Here is a 19,677-nt window from a genome sequence, read left to right as displayed (position 1 = left end):
GATTTGTCCAGTTCTTTCTCCTCCCAGCTCTGAATATTTTTGTGTTGAACAATTTGGTAGAGCTCCACTTGGCCGTGGCTGAGCTCTCCACGTGAAAACATGGTTACAAAATGTTCCTGAGGCAGGATTTTTTAGAACACCCCTCAATCACGTGCCATGAGCTTTGCCCCCAGTGCTGCAAGAAGGGTGGGCTAAAAAGGGCACAACCTTTGGATGTAACATCTGCCAGGTAGGGATTTCTTAGGCTTTTGAGGCTTCAGTCAAGGCAAAAACAGTTGACAGGTTTGTGTCAGAAGACACAGCTAATCCTCCCCATCTTCTCTGGGCCACTCATGATTTTGTAGACCTCTTCCCTGCCATATGTCCTACCAAGCTGAAGAGTCCCAGCCTACAGTTTTTCACTCTACAGTCACTACAGTGATTACTGTACTTTCACTACAGTCTGTTCCCATGTCTCTGAGCATCCTTACTACCTGCCTCCAAACTTTCTTCCACTCTCTATTACCCTTTCTGGGATGAAAGGACCAGAACTGTATGCAGACACTGGAAAACATTTAAACAAAGTGAAGCCAGGCCCAGGAAAGTGAAACAAAATTCTTATAAGCAAAACTGTGAGGATCTTGGGAGAACCAAGAGGGCAGGTAGAACTGTGCATGCAATGCCTTCTCATTTCTGTATCTGGCATGGAGGAGGCAGAAAAGGGAAAATAGAAATAAGTGAACTCAAAGAAAAATTAAGCAGCTTGGATGGGAATGACAGCAAGAGAGAGTTGGTCCTGGCAGTGACCTGAAAGGCTGCAGAAGGGATTGAGATGATGCAAAACACTCATAAACTTCTTTGGCAGGCAAGAACAACAGAAATTTTGGGTCAGATGACATCTAGAGCCCTGTGGCAGGAGCTGGTGTCCATTCTTCAGCACCAAGAAACCGTCTACAAGCATCCACACCTGCAGGGAATAGAGCACCTGTGCAGCTTCAGGCCCCCTGCCCACGGCATCGTGCCAAGGCAGCGGCGTGGGTCCGGGTCCCCCCCGCAGGAGAACAAACGGGAATCGGCACCAGCCTGGGCACGTACTGACACGACTCTGAGCGCCGGCGTGCGACGCGTTCTGCTCACCCGCTCCCGGCTGGTGGCAAGTCAAGCTGAGATCTGTGTGGTTGCTATGGAGAACTGTAGCTAAATGCACAAACAAGTGCCAAACAGTGCTAACTGCTCAGGGGGATTTAGAGATTCCGGGCTCTACGTGTTGCTGAGGGATGGTATCCCTTGGGGCATGGAGGCTTTTTTTAGCCTGCCAGGAAATCCAGCGCGGGACCTACTATACTTTGTATGCCAGATCCTCTGTGATGCACAAACTGGCCCTCTCCGTCATGGATTTCTGCTGGGGAGCAATTTGTTTTTCTCCATCTTAATGCTTTGGCACGGTCTTACAATGTATCTAAGCAGCCAAGGAGGCTGCTAGCGGCAAAGCTGAGACTGCACCAGATGGACAGTGTAGACCCACTCGTCAGGGTTGCCAAAGCCAAAGCCGAGCAGGCAGCGAGATTCCCACGAGGAAACAGCGGGAAGGGGAGCCCCGGCAGTGTGTGCGAGGCGGCAGCGCTCTGAGGGGAAGCAGAAGAGGGTTAGCACAGGCAGCTGCCTGCCGGGCTCCGCGCCGGGCTCCCGGGTGCTCTGCCGGCAGCCTGGCCCGGTGCATGGCGCACGAGTGCCGTGTCCAGCCCGGGGAGGGCTGCACGCCATGGTGGGCGCCGGGTCCCGCGGCGGGCTGGCCCCGTGGGCCGCCGAGGGGAATGCCTCGCAGCCCGGGGCCGCGCGGTGCTGCACAGGGCGAAGTCCGCACGTCACCGGCGGCCCTGGGCTCCCCAGGCTGCGGGCTAGCCCCGCCGAGCAGCTCCGCCTACCCAGCGGCACCACGCCGGGACGGGCCGGGCGGAGGCAGCCGGGCGGCGGGGCGGGCGCTGGGGGCCGGGCCGGCCGGGGCCCGGGCGGGGCTGGGCGGCCGCGGGCGGGCGGAGGCGGGAGCGGGACCCCCAGGGCCGGAGCGGCCGCAGCGCCCGGAGCGGGCCGGGAGAAGGTAGGGACCCGCCGGAGCGGCCAGGGGGAGCCGGGCGCTCCCCGCTGCCCGGCTTGGCCGCTGCCCCGCCGGCCTCCCCCCATCCCGCGGCCGTCCCCGGCCTGCGCCTCCACCGGGCCCCAGCGCGGCCCGGCCCCCGCCCCGCCGGCGCCTCCCGCCCTCCGCTCCGGGCCCCGCTGGCCGCGGGCACGGGGGCTGCCGGTGCCGGGGCTGCCCTGGGCCGCGCCGGCCGGCGGCGGCTGCCCCACGCTGGGGTGCTGCGAGCTCGGATGGGTGCGCTCCCCTCGTGCCAGCCGCGCCAGGGCAGCGTGTGGCCCTCCAGCCCTGCGTGCCCAGCTGGGTGCTCGCTGTGCCCCGTCCCACAGCGCACACTCTGCCCTGGGAGCACTTCGGGTGCCTGGGCAGCGTGGAGCAGTTGTGCCATACCGCGGGAGCCGCCCGTCTGCTCCCCACATTGCACTTTGTGGTTGTGGTCTCTCAAGCCGTGTCTGTTCAGGCAGTGCTAACCCGGGTGGTCACCACCAGGCCGGCAGGCAGCTGATGGTGGCTGGTGTTGCCTGGACAGCTTGTTGCAGGAGAGCACCTGGCCCTTTAGAAATTATGTGGCCGTCCCACGGTGGTTTGGCAGCGGGAGTTGGAGTTTTTGCACCCGTGAGGGTGGCACAAGTGGTTGTACACAGAGAGCAGAAACTCAAGGCTGCAGCACTGTGCCTTTCCCAGGTGCTCCTCCGAGGGCATTCACTCGGTTCAAGGCAGCCTGAAAAGAGAAACTTAAAAGAATTCCCTGTTTGTTTTCACTTTTGCAAACAAATTCCTCTTGCAACACTGGTAGCCTGGCCCCATTGCCTTGACACTGGAGGTGTCTCCTCCAGTGGCCCTGCCAGGGGATGTAGCTTGGGTCACCCTCAGTACTCTTGAGAGGCAGCTGCTGCTCCTCTGCTGTCCCTTTGTTGACCTTAAGTGGTACCTCAGCCGATCCTGTCATTGATGTAATTTGGCCTTTGGGTTCAAACATCTCTGCTGCTGTTCCTGCTGTTTGAAATTCTCTCTCCACTTCTGGCCTTTCATTCTTTCTGTAGTACCTAGGAAGCCTGTAGTTGTGTCATACGCATAAACGTCTGCTTTGAGTTTTTCATGATTCCATAACTTTCAGTTTCTTCTGAAAAGGCTTTCTTTCCCCTTGCCTCTGCTTCCACTGAGATTTTATCTCTTCATCTGAAAGAGTTCATAGATACAGAATTTGCAGTTTTGCAGATGCTTTGCCAAATACAGCCTCAGTACCGTGCTACAAGACGTCACCATCATCCCCCTCATCTTGACTCACTCTGGCTGTGAGTCGTGCTGGGCAGTGTCTAAATGCGTCCTGCTCGTGTGTGAGGCCTCCATAGCGCCGAGAGTGCCCACGTCTCTGAGCTGGCCTCCAGTTTCTGTTCGTGACATCCTCTCTTCTCTCAGGGCCAAAGGTTTCAGTTGTCTCTCCAGCTGCTCTGCTTAGAATTAGCAGTGACATTAAAAACTAGCTTGAACATACAAGTTTTAAAGCACTGTTGATAATGGGATGGGAGGAGCTGAGCAGTAGGGGCAGAGGAAAAGAGTGATTTTTAGAGCTTTATAGGGCACCACCTTTGCCAGCTGTCATGGGAACCATGGCTGTGTGACCTCTTGGGGTTCTGAGTGCAGATGAGGTGTCCCTGCAGTGGGTGACCTCAGATGGACTTTGTGACAGTGGTGATGTAACCTTAGGTGGGACAGCCTGACTTGTGCTTACCTCAGCACTTCACTGCCTTAACTGATAATTTCCCTTCAACCTCTAGCAAAAGTATATTTCTAATCACATTACTCAACCCCACTTCTGAGTCATACCGTTTTTACTTTGTCTTATTTTTAGAAGTTTTCTGTGGGGAGATGAAATTTATTGCTTCCTTCTCAGGAGCACCCAGGGACTCTGAAAGGAAGAGGTTCAGGTAGCAGCAGAGTCCCTGCTGAGGACTGAGGTTCTTTGCAGTTACAGTACAGAACAGGAGTCATGGTGAGCAAAGAACAGAGTTTCCAAGTCAAAATTTCAAGTTATTTCCAGATTTCTGGACTCCCCACCCAAAGCATCATAATGGGCTTCTGTCCAACAGTTATCTTGAAGAATATTGTTCAGGGTGCAAAATCAAGTGCTACAGTACTGGTTAAGGAATGTCCTTGTAGTCCCAGTTCAACTTGTTTTGAATATGTACTCAAGGTGTAATGACTAATTTTGTAATTGTATGCTACTCACCACCTGTAGCCCAGCCACAGGTACTGCACATCAATGGTGATTCTGCTCTTGGGGTTTTGTCTGTTCCTTATTCTAAGTTGTTGTATAATTTTAGCCTGTCTGCAAAACTGGGAAAAGACCCAACCATGTATCTTGGGGTGGTACATGGTTGGAGAAGACAGGACTTTGTAACACAGCCTGTAAGGTGTGTGCTGCCACAGCATACAGAATTTGGGAAACACTGGCCTCCCAAGCTGGTGTTCTGGCCCTTGTATGCTTGGCTCCCCACTGCCAGAGATTAAATATCCATCACAGTCATCTTGCTCACGTGTTGTGGCAAGGTGTTCTGCTTTGCATTAAAAATTGATGCTGTGCTCTAGTTTCCAGATCATTTCCATTTGCTTGCTGTCTGGCTCAGCACAAGCTCCTGTTGCTTCCTTGCCACGCCACTCTTAAAACACACAAGCACCACCAGCCTGCCCTCAGACACGTCCTGCGACAGAGCAGGTGAGAGCACTGACAGCCAGAGCCCAGCTGGAGAGAAGTAGTGGTTTGAATGACTTGTGTGGTGTACTGCAGAGCTCCTGTGCCACACAGGTGTGGTGGGAGGCCAGAGCTTGCTTAAGCAGCCCTTTACTTGATAGTCCTGCTTCTTCAGGGGTCGGTGATCCAACCAAAAATGTATTCATAGCAATGATTTTTGATCTATCAGGTCACAGACAAAGCAAAAGAAGCTATTTCTTTTTAGAGTGAAAAGATTCCTCTTCCTCCTGGGAGCTATGTGGCATTAGGAGGTGGAGTGCAGAAGAGCTCTCATGTTTCCCACTTTGTGAAGCTCAGCTGGATCTGAGGGATCTGCTGGGACAAGCAGCATGCCCTATCAAGAAGCTGCAGAGACCAGCATTCCCTGGTGGGAGAAAGCTCCTCTCCTCAGCACCATCAGCTGGGGGTTTGCCCTGCTTCCTGCATTGTCCATTCTGTTGGGATTCACAGGATCAGCTCTGCATTTGCTGGAGCCACAGTCCCAGCATTGGCACCATCTCCAGCTGGGGCCCAGGCAGCCTGGCTCAACGGGGTATTGTTTATTCCACCCAGGAATGTGCAGGCAAGCAGGGACCTTGGGGAGCTTTACAGAGCAGCATGTTCTGCTCTGAGCAGGGAGTGGGGGTGGCCACAGCTCTGAAGGCTGGTGGGAGCAGTCAGGGTGTGCTGGTGTGCAGGTAATGTCCTCCCCTAAAAGTGTGAATGAGGACAGTGCAGGCTGTGCAGATGCATTGGGGTATGGAGGAGGGAAGGAGGGCTGTCAGGATTTGCAGAACACAGGGAGGAACGGAGGAAAAAGGTAGAAATGTTTAGTGTGTACTTAGTAAGCTTTTGTTCTTGACACAATGGTGTGAGAAGCCAAGCATAACTGCTGATTCCTCCCACTGTGTGCTGGGTACTAATCCTGCAGCCTAGAGCACAGCAAGAGCTGCAGCAGATCTCTTGTCAAAGCCAGTCCTCCAGCAGCTGAAGGGTGCACTGAGCTGAGGGGTATCTCTGTCACTGGGGTGGATTGTGTTTTCAGTGAACAGACACTGAGCTACAACGAGTGGAAGAGAGTATGAAAAGACCTAGGTGAAATGCAAGGTGTTTTTCAATTTTTAAGAAGATCACTGACAGCATTTGTTTAATATTTTCAATATTAATTTCTCTAATCATTTTGTGACAGGCTTGTCTTTGTACATTTTTGGGAATATGACCATTTCAATATGACCTGCTCATGCAGGTTCTAAAGTTCTTACAGAGATTGAGACATCCACTGGACAAGAATCCACTTGTCCCTCTTGTGCATATCCTGCATGCCTGTGGAAGCCCACATGGCATCTTTTGGTCTGTTTGGTAAAATGTTAGCTTTTCAGTTACAGTGCAGTCATACTCTCCATAGTCAGTTCTAAGAGTGCTACTTCTTGAGTGAGAAACAAGTGGCAATAGCACCTGTTAAGTTTGGTTTCCTTGCTGCTTAATTTGTGGCATCCATCCGTTATTGTTTTGCTTTGGGATAGGAGTGGATTAGCTGCCCTCAAACCCTTTGAGTCTCCCTTTTTGCTGGGGCTGTTAATACTTCTTGTAATCAGCCTAAATGGCCTCTTTGCCTTGCTGCCTTATCTCTTATGTGCTTAAAATCCTTGCTTCTGCATCTTTAGTAGTCCTGCCTCCATCTAAGTGATGGTACTTCTAGCAAGTGCCTGACAATTACATTTGATGCTGGCGGGTCCGTTATTTGGGATTTCTTACCCTGCACAATTTCAGCTGCAAGAAAAGCAGGGATAGAAGAAGTTTTCGGAGTCTGTGTGCAAATGCCATTTCTTGGCTGACCCAGTCTGTGCTGAAGATCTCAAAGCAATATTGTAACAGAGTTAATAGCTATCATTTCATTCTGGTCCCTGCTTCCATCAGCCCACGCTGGACCAGACCACACTCCAGAGCTAACAGAAAAATGGGATAAGCACTCTTCCATGAAGGTAATGTTAGTGTGTGCTGAGCATGCATGCCTGCAGACTGGGGGGAGTGATTAATGCCCTGGGAATCCACTCTCTGCCCTGCTGCACAATGCCGTTGTGTTAGGCGCAGAGCTCCGCAGCAGGCAGGCTGTGGTCAGGCGCCAGGAACACGTTACCTGGTTTGTGCAGGATCAGGCAGTGAGACAGAGCCTGTGTGTTCTCAGCAGGGCGAGTTCCTGCTGCGCCACAGCTTCATACTTGCACAGTGAGGCTCTCTTTGGATGCGGCTCTGCTGCTGGGCGGGGGCAGGAGCCCTGCGATCCGCACTCCTGAGCTCCCCCAGCCTGAAATCACAGAGTTTGCTCCATTGTGGCACAGCTCTCCTCCTTCCCTCTGGCAGGGAGGGATCACCCATCCTTGAGGTCAGAGGTGCTTGGCCAGCTGTCAGGAGCCGTGACTCACAGGGGGATCACAGGCTGAGCCCTGCTCTCCCTGCAGTCTACTTTTCCTTCTGGAGTCTCTGCGTGAGCTGTTGCTGAATGCTTGTTTTCTAGGGTGGATCTGGAAGAAGGTCGGGTCCACTATTAAGCCTGAAGAGTTGGACTTAGTAAGTTTCCAGTCTGGAATATGCTGGGAGGCTTCCTTCTCTAGGTGGGGGTTTGTAGAAAATGTTGGCAGGCAGCACTGCAGGGAGTAAGACAAGGCCAAGGCCCTGGAAAATGTAACATTTTGTGTTCAATTCGTGTCATGGAGCAAGCAAGCCCCACAAGACTGATTCACTGCTTGCAAATACAGGAGCATACTGTCTATAATCCAATGGAGTCAGGGAGTGATCTTGCTCTTCTTGGTACTGCTGAGGGAACATGAGCCTGTTGGGATTCTTTTTTTGGCAGTTTCAGAAGTTGCTTCACGCTTTCTTACAAGTTGCCTCTCAGGGAATGCTTTGGACGTGAGTAGGTTAGTGGTTTATTATAACTAATATAATTAGTTTATATAATTAATATATACATGCTGGAACTATTGCAGTCCTGCCTGTCCCTCTCTATCTTTGTCTCATTGAAAAATCTTGCACATTTTAATGATGAGTCCCCAGAGCTGCAGGTGTGTTAAAGGAAGGAACACTCCTGTGGGTGGGATCAGTGGCAGGGCTGCATTCTCAGCACCAGTGACTGTAGCAGAGCCAGGTTTGGGTCTGTAGCACACTTACTGTAATCTTTGCATACCTCTGCCCATTCTTACATTACACTTTTGACAGAAGACGTACAAGAAATCTCACTGTACCATCATGTACTCCTGGAGGAACTACCCCAAGGCAGCAATTATGCCTGCAATATGTTTTCCCCTCTTTGTCCAGTGCTGCTGTGAATTTGAATATTCAGAGTATGGCAAGGATTCCTGGGTGCCTGCAGGGGCTGCTGCTGCTGTGCCTGCTGCTGCTCCTGTTCCCATGAGAACATGCAGCAGCACGCCCCAGGCACCCCACCTCAACAGCAGAAGGATCCTTACTTGTCTTTGGTATTTTTAAGCTAATTGATAGCTCTTCCATCTTTTTCCTTGCTCCACATGGTCATGTTTTTAATACTGTTACGCCTTCTGCCTCAGTGGGTTTCTGCTATGCTGAACTGCAGCTCTTTGTGCTCCTGATTCACTCCAGTCCATTCATCTCTTTTTGGTGGCAGAGTGCTGTCTGCTGCTGGATATTGGGCTCTTTGTTTGTACAGCCCGCACAAAGCTGGTGACAAAGGGACAGCCTGTGTCCCAAGGAGCCCACGTGCGATGGGGAAGGCAGTGGAGAGCAATAGGGGTGACAGACAGACAGGATGGCAGAGGTGAGGGTGGCCAGGGGCACAGCGTGCTGGCTGCAGCAGAGGAATGGCTGGGGGCGGGGAGAGACGTGATGAGGAAGCTGTTCCTGCTGAGCACAAACCCGCTTTGTTCCCAGGAGGTGAGTCGGACTGGATAAACAGAATGGTCCCGTCAGCAGAAAGCCTTTCCCTGCCTGGATCCCCCACTGGCACTCTCGCTGGAAGTTGGCGGCACCTCATTAGTGGGAACATATTTCTCCTGCCTGTGTTAGCTTCCCCTCTGTCTGACTCTCCGGGGCTCAGGTGGGCTGTGTGTGGCTGTACGGGGAAAGTTTGCCCTTGGGGGCCGTCTGTTTGTGTTTTGTGGAGTTGTCACTGCTCTCTTTCTGCCCAAGGCTGGGCAGGGGATTGGCAAGCCGGGCTGACATGGGACAGGGATCAGCGGCTTGGAGCGGGACTGCTCCCGGTGCGCTTGGAGCCGCTCTGGGGAGGGAGGAGAGCGTGTCCCACGGCAGGGCAGGTGTGTCCACACGGACAGAACGGGGCTGGGTCTGATGTGGGAGGAAGGCAGCCCGTGCCAAGAGCGCTGGTAGGGAGAACGCCGATGTCCCAGCGTCGCAGAGGGCAGGGCTCTGAAAGCACCGCCGAGAGGTGTTGGCAGCGCTGTCCTGTGCCTGCATTTGCAGTGGGTCTGAAAGTGAAAGCAGACTCGCTGGTCTGAGGTGAAGGTGAGGAATTCTGGTTGCTTTGGATGGATGAATCTTTCTGTTCCCATCCTGAGGAATTTGGGAGGAGGCAAAGGAGCAGCTTAAGCTGCAGGACTGCTGCTGTCTTGGTGCAGTGTACTTCCATGACAGTGAGGCTGAAAAGCAGAAATTATACAGAAGAGTGTCCTCAACAGCCACTTCCCAGAGTAAGGGGGGATCCAGGACATAGCCCTTGACAAGGAGGTCTTTGCCTGCTTTCAAGTCTCCTGCCAGGAGGCATTTTTAGCCTTGGCTCCCAGAACCTTGAATGAGGTCTGTACCCTCATCTCAGTCTGACTTCTGCCTAGAGCAATGGTGGGGCCACCCAGGGAATGTCTGAGCCAGGTACCTAGAAGGCAGAAAGGATATTTCCAGTCAGGTCTGAGAATGAGGATGGTGGTATGATCCTGCCTGAGTGGACTTTGTGCCTCTTCTCTTGCTGGGCCAGAATTGTAGTGCTGGTTCAGCATGCAGTTCCTGTGGCCCTGAGTGGTGGCATGGAGAGGGGGATTCCTGTGCCCATCCTGCCAGAAAATGTGTGGTGGGACGTGCAGGCAAGTGGTGCTGGCTGCCCACCAGGCCCTGTCAGGCTGAGCTGTGCCCCACATGTCAGGGAAATGCTGAGCTTCCTCCCCTCCTCCTGCTTCCTTCCTGACGGGAATTCACTTCCAAATTTCTTGCTGCTTGTCCCCCCTCTTGCAACACAAACACATGATCCTACAGAGATAGCCACAGGGGTGGGACAAGGCAGGTTAGACCACGGGGGCTGCATTTCTGCCTCTGTTCTCAGGAAGGGTTTTACTTCCTGGGCTTATCTCTGATAATTTCATGTGTTTCTGGGTGCTGACAAATTTCTCTCTGTCTCAGCCTTAGGCACTGACCTGCCCTCAGACCCTGCGACAATGGAGGCTGGCTCCGTGGTGCGGGCAGTCTTTGATTTCTGTCCCAGCGTCTCTGAAGAGCTGCCCCTCTTCGTGGGAGATGTCATCGAGGTGTTGGCTGTGGTGGACGAGTTCTGGCTCCTTGGCAAGAAGGAAGGTGTCACAGGTAAGAGCTGGAAGTGCTTGCACCTGGGTCTGTGCAAGTGCCTGCTAAATGTGCACTCCATGAGCACGTCTTCCCTTGGTGGGGAAGGACCTCGTTTGATTTACTGAATCTTTCATGGGCTTGGATTGGGACTGAGAGTGCAAGTTGCCACTGGTCTCCTGCCAGCTTTGTGTCAAGTATTCAGACTTGTGTGTTGTTTTTTGAGAGAGGTTAGTGGAGAGTCAGTTCTTAAGGAGATAGGAGCTTCACAATACTGGTTGTTCCAGTCTCTGTGGAGAGACTGCCCATTTCCTGGCTAGCTTATGTGCTGACCTGCTGTGACAGTGGAAGGGGAGAAAGGAAACAGATGCACTCAGAGTGGAAATGCATCCACTCTGGAAACCAGTCCAAGTGACCTTGTCAGTGGAGGTAGAACAACAGTGACCATGTGTCCCCCCTAAGCCCTCTGACTCAGCCCCTTCCTCCTTTCTGCTTCAAAGCATCTTCCTGCACAAATTGCCATCAATATCTTGGTGCCTGGAATGGTGTGCAAGTCTCTTAAACTTTTAGGGGGGTGTGAGAAACCTCTGAAGCAGCAGAATGCTCTCAGTGAAACACTAAGAGCCTCATAGTCTCTGTTTAGGCAGCTCTTTCTCATCTTAATCCTGATGTTAAGAAGATGTGTGAGCTTTGGGGAGATGAAAGCCAGGCCACTTCAAAGCATAAGCCTGCCTCTGTCTTCAGCAGAGGGTGGGACTGATTTCATCCCTGGCTGTAGAGATGGGGCTGCTATTGTAGCAGCAGTCTGGTCTCTCCTGACTGCCACAAGCTGTGTACTGTCTGAAGCAAAGGTGGACAGGAGCTCTTCCCTCCTGTGCTCCATGTCACTGATAAGTGGCATTGAATGAGCATGTGCCTGACCCTGTTGCTGCTGGCTGAAGTCACTGGGCAAGGATTATGTGTGCAGTTTTCAACAGAGTTTTGTCTCCCAGCATAACTGGTGAGGTTGTTGTATGGAAGATGAAGCTGTTAAGGAATAAGAAACAGATGTGTGTCATAGCTCAAAGATAAAGAAACATGCTGCAGTCAAACTGAATGTTTTTAGTGACCTTTATCTCAAAACCCAATTGCATTCCTGCTTTCCCTTGGAACAGCTGTTGTAGTTTTCTGCCCAGCTTTCTAAGTTAAAGTTATAGGGAATTGAAAAAGCACTTTATAATAGAAGCTGTGGAGGTGTTGCAGCCTAGTACTCATTACTCTGTGGAATAATTACTGTAACTCCATGTACAGTAATTCCTTTCTTACAGCATTATGTTGTTTCCATGTACAAAGCAGGAAACTAAGATAAGGAAAAAGAGAGTTGGTTAAAACTGTGAAGGAAGCAGCAGAGAATAGCAAGTGTCAAATTGCCTAAACACAGTGTGAAGCTCTGGGTGTCTAGGATATGGTGTTTCCAGGTTTTATTAGAAAATATTTGGTCACCCAGCGGCAATGCTGAGTGTGGTACTAGCCCATACTTCATCATATCCCTTTGCCTCAAATTATATAAGAAATACATTTTTAGTGGCCTTTGCAGTGGGCTCTGCCATGTCATGTGCTCTCAGGGCTGAAATTAGTATCTGATGGGTATCATCTGGTGGCCAACAAATGTGCTATGGTGAAACAGATCCTCAGAATGACAGTGGGGAATGTCCCTGGAGTCCCAGCAGTGCTGAAGCTGTGACAGAGCCTGTGACTCACAGGTGTGGCCATCCCATTCAGGGTGGCAGCCTGAATTCTGTGCTGAGGCTGCACAGGGGCCAAGCCCTGTGGAGGAAGGAGCACCAAGTGGATTTGCCCAGTCACAAGACACTGCTCCCATGATCCAGCACTGCTGGATCCCTTAGTCCTCACCATGGGTCTGAGCTGGGAAGGAAGCAGTAAGGGCAGAGAAAACCCAGGATGTCTGTTCCTGGAAGCTCCATGCTGATGGCACAGTCCCAGCAATGCACACAGCCTGTGGTTGCCTGGAGTGAGCCAAGGGCTCAAAGCTTTTTGTTCTCTGTTAGCTCTTAAGTACTTAAAACCCCAGGAATTCCTGGCTCCCAAACTCGTTCTTCTTCCACCAGGCTATTGAGGCACCCAGGGTAACTGGGTATTTTCCTTTAGCCAGAGATGAATAGATCCCGAAAACTGGAAGGAGGGTGGCAATGGTGGAGGGTCACAGGAAAGACTCATTGCTGACAGCTCATTCTCCTTTTAGGGCAGTTTCCTAGCAGCTTTGTTGAACCTGTGGATATTCCCCCTTTGAAGCAGGGAGAAAAACTGCTTGTTTGTACCAATGACTTCACATCTCAAGAGCCAGGGAGCTTGTCATTGCAGAGAGGTAATCTCCATTCCCTTCCTTTGTTTTGCACCTCAAAAGCCTCACCTGTCCTTCCAGATGGATGAATCTAGTCACAGCATCCTGCCTAGAGTGACAGAAGAAAGAGGTGAATCTCCTAATTCCTCATGACATAGGTCATGTCAAATCCACCATGGTCCTCTAGGCTTCTGCCACTTGGATACAAGTTTCTCATGATCTGTCATTACACATGAAACTCCAAAAATTGGCATCACCTGATCACAGTAAATTTACAATTGCCTTTTAACTGACCTCTAATCTCCAAATCTTAGACTTGCATTTGGGGGAGAATGAAAGCCTCAGTGCACCTGCACAGCTTTGCAGCCAAGCTGTGTATCTTAGATGTACAAGAGGCTGTTGATACTTCATGCCTTAATCCCATCCTGTGCTTGTGTGCATCCCCAGCATGCACTGTCCTATAACAGAGTGCCAGTCCTCACCCACAGCCAGGAGGGAAATGTGGAGGCAGGAATAAGAGGTGGAAAGCAATAATGAGAGCAGTTTTGAACTGGTGTGTCTCATTCTCTGCAGGAGACTTGGTGATCCTGGGGGGACCCCTGGCCTCCAGCTGGCTCCAGGGCCGAAGCAGCTGGGGTTCCAAGGGCTTTTTCCCCTCATCATGTGTGAGGGAGCTGTGCCTTTCCGTTCGGAGACGTCAGCTGTCCCAGAGCCCTCTCCTGGAGGTGCCTGCCTACTCCTTGGGCCAAGCCCAGGCCCTGATGGACCTGTCTGCTCAGCTGGAGGAGGAACTGGACTTCAGGGAAGGGGATGTGATCAACATTATTGGTGTCCCAGAGCCTGGCTGGTTTGAGGGTGAGCTCAGAGGCTGCAGGGGCATCTTCCCAGAGGGTTTTGTGGAACTGCTTACTCCTCTGCGAGCACCAGGAACCTCAGTGGATCCAGAGCCCACAGGGACTTGTGACACCAATGGGACAGTAGAGATGCCCCACAAAGATGACAAGGAGCCAGGGGGTACTTATGGTGTTGCCCTCTATCAGTTCCAAGCCCTGGAGTCCAAGGAACTGGATTTTGATGTGGGTGACAGGATTCGGATTGTAGGCATTCTGGAGGATGGCTGGCTGGAGGGGGAGCTGAGAGGAAGACGTGGCATCTTTCCACACAGATTTGTGAGGCTGGAAGCCTCTGAGGCTTGCTTGGAAAAGGTGAGTGCTGGAGATCTGCAAGGTGGAGGCAGTTGTGGATTGAACACCCATCAAGATCCAGAAATCACTTGCTCTGAAACTCCTCCTTTGCCCCAGAAAGATAGCAGGGAAAAGGAGGATGGCTTGGCTGCAGATCCTGAGCCTGCCACCATTTTGTCTCACAAGGCAGAGAGGTCAGAGGATCCTCTTGGCACTGACTTGAGACAACACCAGGCCTTTCCCAGCACAGGACACCAAGAACCGCATCCCGAAGGCACGGTGGGCTCAGTCCCCTCTAACCACACCAAGTCAGTCAATGGCGTTCACCCCTCTGCCCAGCTGCCTCCCCCACAGGGCAACAGGCCTGGCCAAGCAGGTGAGCTGGAACCTGGAGGGACTACTTCAGCCACCCCAGGAAACTCAGAAATCTGTCACTCCCTCCCTAAGCATGATGGAGACAGCCCCACTGTACCCTTGCAGGCACCCCACTTCCCCCAAAATCCTTGCAGGAGCCAAGCGATTTCATCCACTAATAGCTGGGCAGCATCTGAGCCCCAGGAGAGCCAGAGCAGGACCCAGGACCTGGACAATTGGATGGACAGTAAACTGGAGACGTCCAAGCCCTGTCCCAGCTTAGGAAGTGCCCAGGTGAGCCTGGACACACGGGCTGGGAGCTGGGGGGAGTGCTGCCCTCTTGCAGTGCAGGGGGACAGCTGCACGGACCTGGACTCCAAACTGACGGAGCAGCTGGCCCAGTTTGAGAAGAGCCTGTCCGGTACTGGTGCAGAGCAGGACAAGGTCTCCCGTCACTTCTCCATCTTGGACTACAGCTCTGAGAAGGACATTGTCCGTGGGTCTCCTGAATCTGTGTCCCACTCCAGGCAGGCAGAGAGGAGAAGGGCCCTGAGGCCGCCCCCTCCTCGGCCCAGCAGCCTGGTGACAGGGCAGGGTGGCCAGGTGCCCAAAGGCAGGGCTCTGTCCTTCTCGGTCAGACCCTCCCGGCCTGCGCCCCGGCCTCCACCCAGCAACCAGCGGAAACACGTGGCCCCTGCACAGCCTCGGCCCAGCACCCCAGAGCAGCGGCTGGAGGAGGGATGTGAGGACTTGACACAGGTAGGATCAGCCTCCTCCAGCTCCATCCTGCTGACTAGAATTGGAGAGGTGGAGAGAGATCTGGAGGCATACAGCAAGACCCGTGCCGAGCTAAGCCTGATGCTGGAGGAGCAGCAGGATGAGCTGGTGAGAGCAGAGACCATGGAGAACCTTGATTTCTGTGACTCCAATATTGAGAGCCTCAGCATGGAGCTGCAGGAGTTGAGAGGTGAGTCTGCAACAGTGTGGGATGGGGAATGCTTCAGGAGCACAGGTGCTTCTACTGTTTTACAGACACTGTGGAAGGCAGTCTTTTATACCCTTTAATTCTTGATTTTGATAATTTTGTAAGTACTGTTGCAGTATATATCATCATGATTTTGCCTTGGGGAATCACTGTGTCTTTCTCTGAATATCCCTTTGCCCTGATCTTCCCCACCCCCTTTTTCTTCCAACTGTCCCATCTCTTCCAGCCCCACCATACATCCAGAGCTTTCATCTCATCTACTCCCAGTATGTCCATGATGAAAAGCAAAACCACTACTGCTGCATTTCCAACCTCCCTGACTCATCCCCTCTATCTGTAGGGGAGTGAGCAGCAACTTCAAGGCTGGGGGTCCTGCAGTTGAGATTTGAGTTGATGTCTGTGCTGTGACTGCTCTTAACTTGTCAGGGCACTGGGTTTCCTGTGCTTTCTGCTCTGGTACTGATACAGACCTGTGGGGATTTGTTATTCGTATGAGAAGGGGTGCACAGAAGGGGACTGAACCTGACCTGGGAGTGGGATGGATTACTGGGCAAAAAGTAAAACCTGCCCCTGTGCTCCTGCCATCCATTAAGTCCAGGACAAGGAAATAGGACTATTCTGTTGGTAACAGCAGCAAAGAGCTTACAATTGTGGCATATCTGTAGCTGAAAATGGGACTTTTGTTCTTGCACCCCAGAAAAAAATTACTCAGAAAAGAGGAATTTCCCATGATTATATCAGCACATTTGGTCTCTGAAACCTGAAGATGCCATGTAAAGATCAATGCTGTAAATTATGCTACACTTGATATTACAGTAGACAAATGGAAAGATGGAATCACATACATCTTCTCCCACAGTTCCTTCCCAGGCTTCTCCCAGGAGCTGACACTGCAGTTCTGTCACTGAAACCCACGACATGCAGGAAATGTGGGCACTGCATGCGGGAGATGGAGTGAAATGCCAGCTCCTGCCTGGGAGTTGCTCACTCTGACTTCATTGCCTCCATCCTCCCACTGCTTAATCAGCACTGAGGAGCCCAGGGACTTGCTTCATGATCGTGTCAGAGGCAGAGCACGTGGCAATGAAGGCTGGTATGGCTGCACCAGGAAAACAGGGTGACCAACAGCCTTCATGTCAGTGGTGTGCAAAAGGGATGCTCGGAAGGAGGCCTAGAGGATTTGAAGCTAGATAAAATAACTTGAAGGTAGGAAGAGGAAAGTCTAGGCTGAATCTCAGGGGAAATTTTCTGATGGGATGGATCTTGCTGGGAAGTGTCTCCCACTGTCCCCGTGCTTCCTGGTAGAGGACTGATCCTGTGGAACCTGTTGGTTCCTGGAACTAGAAGTTTTAGGCAAGAACTAATGCACTATCCTGAGGCATCCTCAAGCTAGTATCCTTTCAGTAGTCCTAGGGGATTTTTCTCCTGTTCAAGAGACCTCTCTAGCCATGTAATGAAGATGTGTTCTACCCAAGCTCTGCCATGTCCCTGCTGACACATCTGAGTGTGGCCAGAGAGCCCAGCTGTAGTGCAGCAGGCAGAACAGTAATTTGGTGTTGCATCAACTCAGCAAAACGTGTTTGTGGCATGCCTGAGGCATGACCTCTGCCTTACCACTGTTAGGAACGTGGAGACACTGGAGGCAGAAAAGCTCTCACTAAGATTTGACCAGCAACCAAAGCAGGGCAGGCATAGTCTTACAGGAGAAATAGTTGATAGTGGGGAATCCAGCCCTTCAGTGTATTTTTTGGAAGCCAAAGGAAGAGTAGAAAATACAGTTTTCTACAGTAAGTGTTTAAAATCATCAGGTTATTTTTTTGGTGTGTCTTTATGAGCACACTGGGGTTTTACTGATCACCAGGCTGGGGCAGGATTAGCACTTGCTCTTCTGCAGTTGGAGTAGAAGAGTCCATTGGTTTTATTTTTGTCTTCTACCAGCTGAGGGCATGGGCTCTGCGTTCCTAGCAAGTGTTGCAAGAACCTGAGACATGGATGACATCTACAGACTCTCGTGCTCTCTGTCAAGGGCATGCTGTGGTTGTGTCTTGGTTTCTTATAGGAGCTCTGTGTTTGGCATGGAAAATTTGGGATATGTTGTGCCCTGCAGGGAGAAGCATTACTGGAGTGTGTATTTCTCTAGCCTTCTGTAAACTTATTTGGTGTGTTGGCACCAGACTCCATAACCCAGGTAATCCCTTCAAGCCTGTTCCTGTCAGCGGGTGGACCAGCTGTTCCCCCTGGAGCAGGGAACCAAGCAGCTGTGACTGCATGGCACTGTGGAGGCACTGGTCTGTCATGCAGGGAGCAGCTCCTCTCCTGAGCTTCGTGTGACTGTGCTGAGGGCTGGGAAGAGGATGGGCTCAGCATCAGGGTTGAGCCAGGGGCAGCCTGAAGGCCTCAGTTTGCCCCAGCAAAGTGTGGAGCAGAGCCCAGCTTCTTGTAGACCACGTTGTTTCCTCCATGCCATCAGGGGTGGAAAGAAGAAGATCTAGTAGGAGATCTGGTGTCCCACCTCTGCTCTGTGGCTTCCTGCGGTCTCACACATGCTCTGTTTCCCTTCCCTGAGGACATTGGTCTCGGGGCAGGGCCTCTGCATGCCCCAGTGCCCTCCTCCTCCCTGCCTCAGAGCTGCCTGCAGAGAGGTTTTGGCAAAGCCGCGGAGCCGGTTTGGGCGGTGCAGGCCTGCCCAGCCTGGCTGCCGTCCTGCTCAGGGCTGGTTACTGATTACTTTGGGCAGCAGGTGGAGGAGGCCAGGGCTGCCGGCGATTGGGCCCCTGCCTTTGCTGGCTGGTTTCAGGAAGCAGCACCTGCGTTTCGCTTGTGACGGGAGCGCTGGAGCAGAGTGGAGAAGCGCCGTCAGCCTGGGGCTGGGCTCAGGGAGCAGAGGGTGAGGGGAGCCGGCCCCTGTGCCACACCCCACAGGACTATGCGCACCTGTCCTTAGAGGAGACGCTGCATGGAGGATCCGAGACAGGAACCGCGGCTCCTCAGCTGGGAATATGAGGATTGTGGTGCTGTACGGAGACGGGACCTGGCCGGCTGCAGTGACAGACCCAGGGCGACAAGGAGGCCGTACCCGGGCAGCCGAGGAGCAGACAGTGGCTGGGACAGTTCCAGGAGACAGGAGGACAACTCCGTGGACCAACAGAGCAGGAATGGAGACTGCAGAGGTTTTTGGAAGGAACAGATGCAGTACATGGACTGCAGGAGAGCAGACAATGTTTGGGAAGGCAAAAGACAGGATATAGAGGACAGAAACTACAGGGTGTGTGAGAGGGAGGGTGTTCAGTACAGAAACTGCAGTTCTGAGATAAGAGGAGGGTGGAACAGAGAGGACAGAGTACCTGGGCAGTATAGGGAGAAAGCAAGGCAGTATGGAGAGGATAGAGGCCTTGGAGACTGTAGGGAGGGGGGAAGGTGGTATCAGGACTACAGAGATCCTAGGGACTACAGTGAGCATGGAAGACATTATAGGCACAGGCAAGAGAGGAATTCTGGGGAGTATAAGGAGAGGAGAAGGCAGTATAGAGAGGATGGAGTCAATCAGGCATGTAGGGAGGGAGAAAAGTGGTATAGAGATGATGGAGGCCCTAGAGCATATAGAGAGCAGGAAAGGCCACATGTCAGAGACCAAGTAGATGAAGAAGACTGTGAACAGCACAGGAAACCCAAAGGCCATGTCATGGAGCACAGCAGTCCAGACAGAGGTTGTGAAGTTCCTGCATTTGCAGTCAGGTCCTCAGGAGATGGCAGTGTGAACCTGGGGTCAGGTACCTGCTACACACAGTTCGAGACATGCGTCATTGACTCCGACAGCTGTGGGGAGCTGGAAGGAGAAGCCCCAGGGCCTGGGAGGCCAGCCAAGAGCAGCAGCAGGGCAGCAGAGCACCCGAGGGTACGCACGGGCCGGCCCGACTGGAGCCAGCTCTGGGAGCAGGAGGCCGAGGAAGAAAACAGGGTGGGCTCTGTGCTGCAGAGAAACAGCTTCTACAGACGGACGGCTCCCAGTGCCCTGCGGCACTCAGAGTTTGTGCAGACCAGGAAGAAAAACCCAGGTACACAGGGAAGTGGGGGGCAATTCCCTTGAGTGTGCCTTCACCCTGCCCTGGCACCGGGGCAGCACGGGGAGCCTGGTACACGTGGGTGGCCAGCACAGCCAGCCTCTCTCAGGAAGGCTCCTCTCTGGCACTTAGTGAAACAGCATCAAGGTTGTCACCCCTCCCTGCAGCCTCTGCAAGGGGGTTTTGTGAAGGCTAGGTAGGAGGGAAGCACAGGTAACACAGACTCAAGGCTCCTTTCTGTTACTCCTGCATGGTTTTGGTACACCCTAAAACTTGTGGCCCTGGTTTGTCTGCTCTCTCAGGGCTCAGAGAAGGTTCCTCATGAGGGAGAGGGTGAGATGCTGGGGTTATTCCCACTGCCTCTTTATAA

General features: G+C 52.6%; 1 protein-coding gene across 2 annotated transcripts in view; it reads left to right on the top strand.

The window, feature by feature from the left end:
• The first annotated feature begins 2,023 nt into the window (after nt 1–2,023).
• Nucleotides 2,024–19,677, top strand: part of DNMBP (dynamin binding protein) — a 33,922-nt gene continuing 16,268 nt past the window's right edge. The window contains exons 1-4 of one of the 2 annotated variants that reach the window (XM_059476616.1): nt 2,024–2,077; nt 10,224–10,403; nt 12,625–12,747; nt 13,297–15,228. In XM_059476616.1, coding sequence (XP_059332599.1) covers nt 10,259–10,403; nt 12,625–12,747; nt 13,297–15,228 — 2,200 coding nt within the window. In that variant the 5' untranslated portion in view covers nt 2,024–2,077; nt 10,224–10,258. Of the gene's footprint in view, nt 2,078–10,223; nt 10,404–12,624; nt 12,748–13,296; nt 15,229–18,612; nt 19,302–19,677 lie in introns of those variants that run through there. The other variant, XM_059476618.1, reaches the window with a different exon arrangement.

The sequence above is a fragment of the Ammospiza nelsoni genome, chromosome 8 (genome assembly GCF_027579445.1).
Source record: "Ammospiza nelsoni isolate bAmmNel1 chromosome 8, bAmmNel1.pri, whole genome shotgun sequence".
Classification (NCBI taxonomy): Eukaryota; Metazoa; Chordata; class Aves; order Passeriformes; family Passerellidae; genus Ammospiza; species Ammospiza nelsoni.
This window is presented reverse-complemented; position numbering and strand designations above follow the sequence as displayed.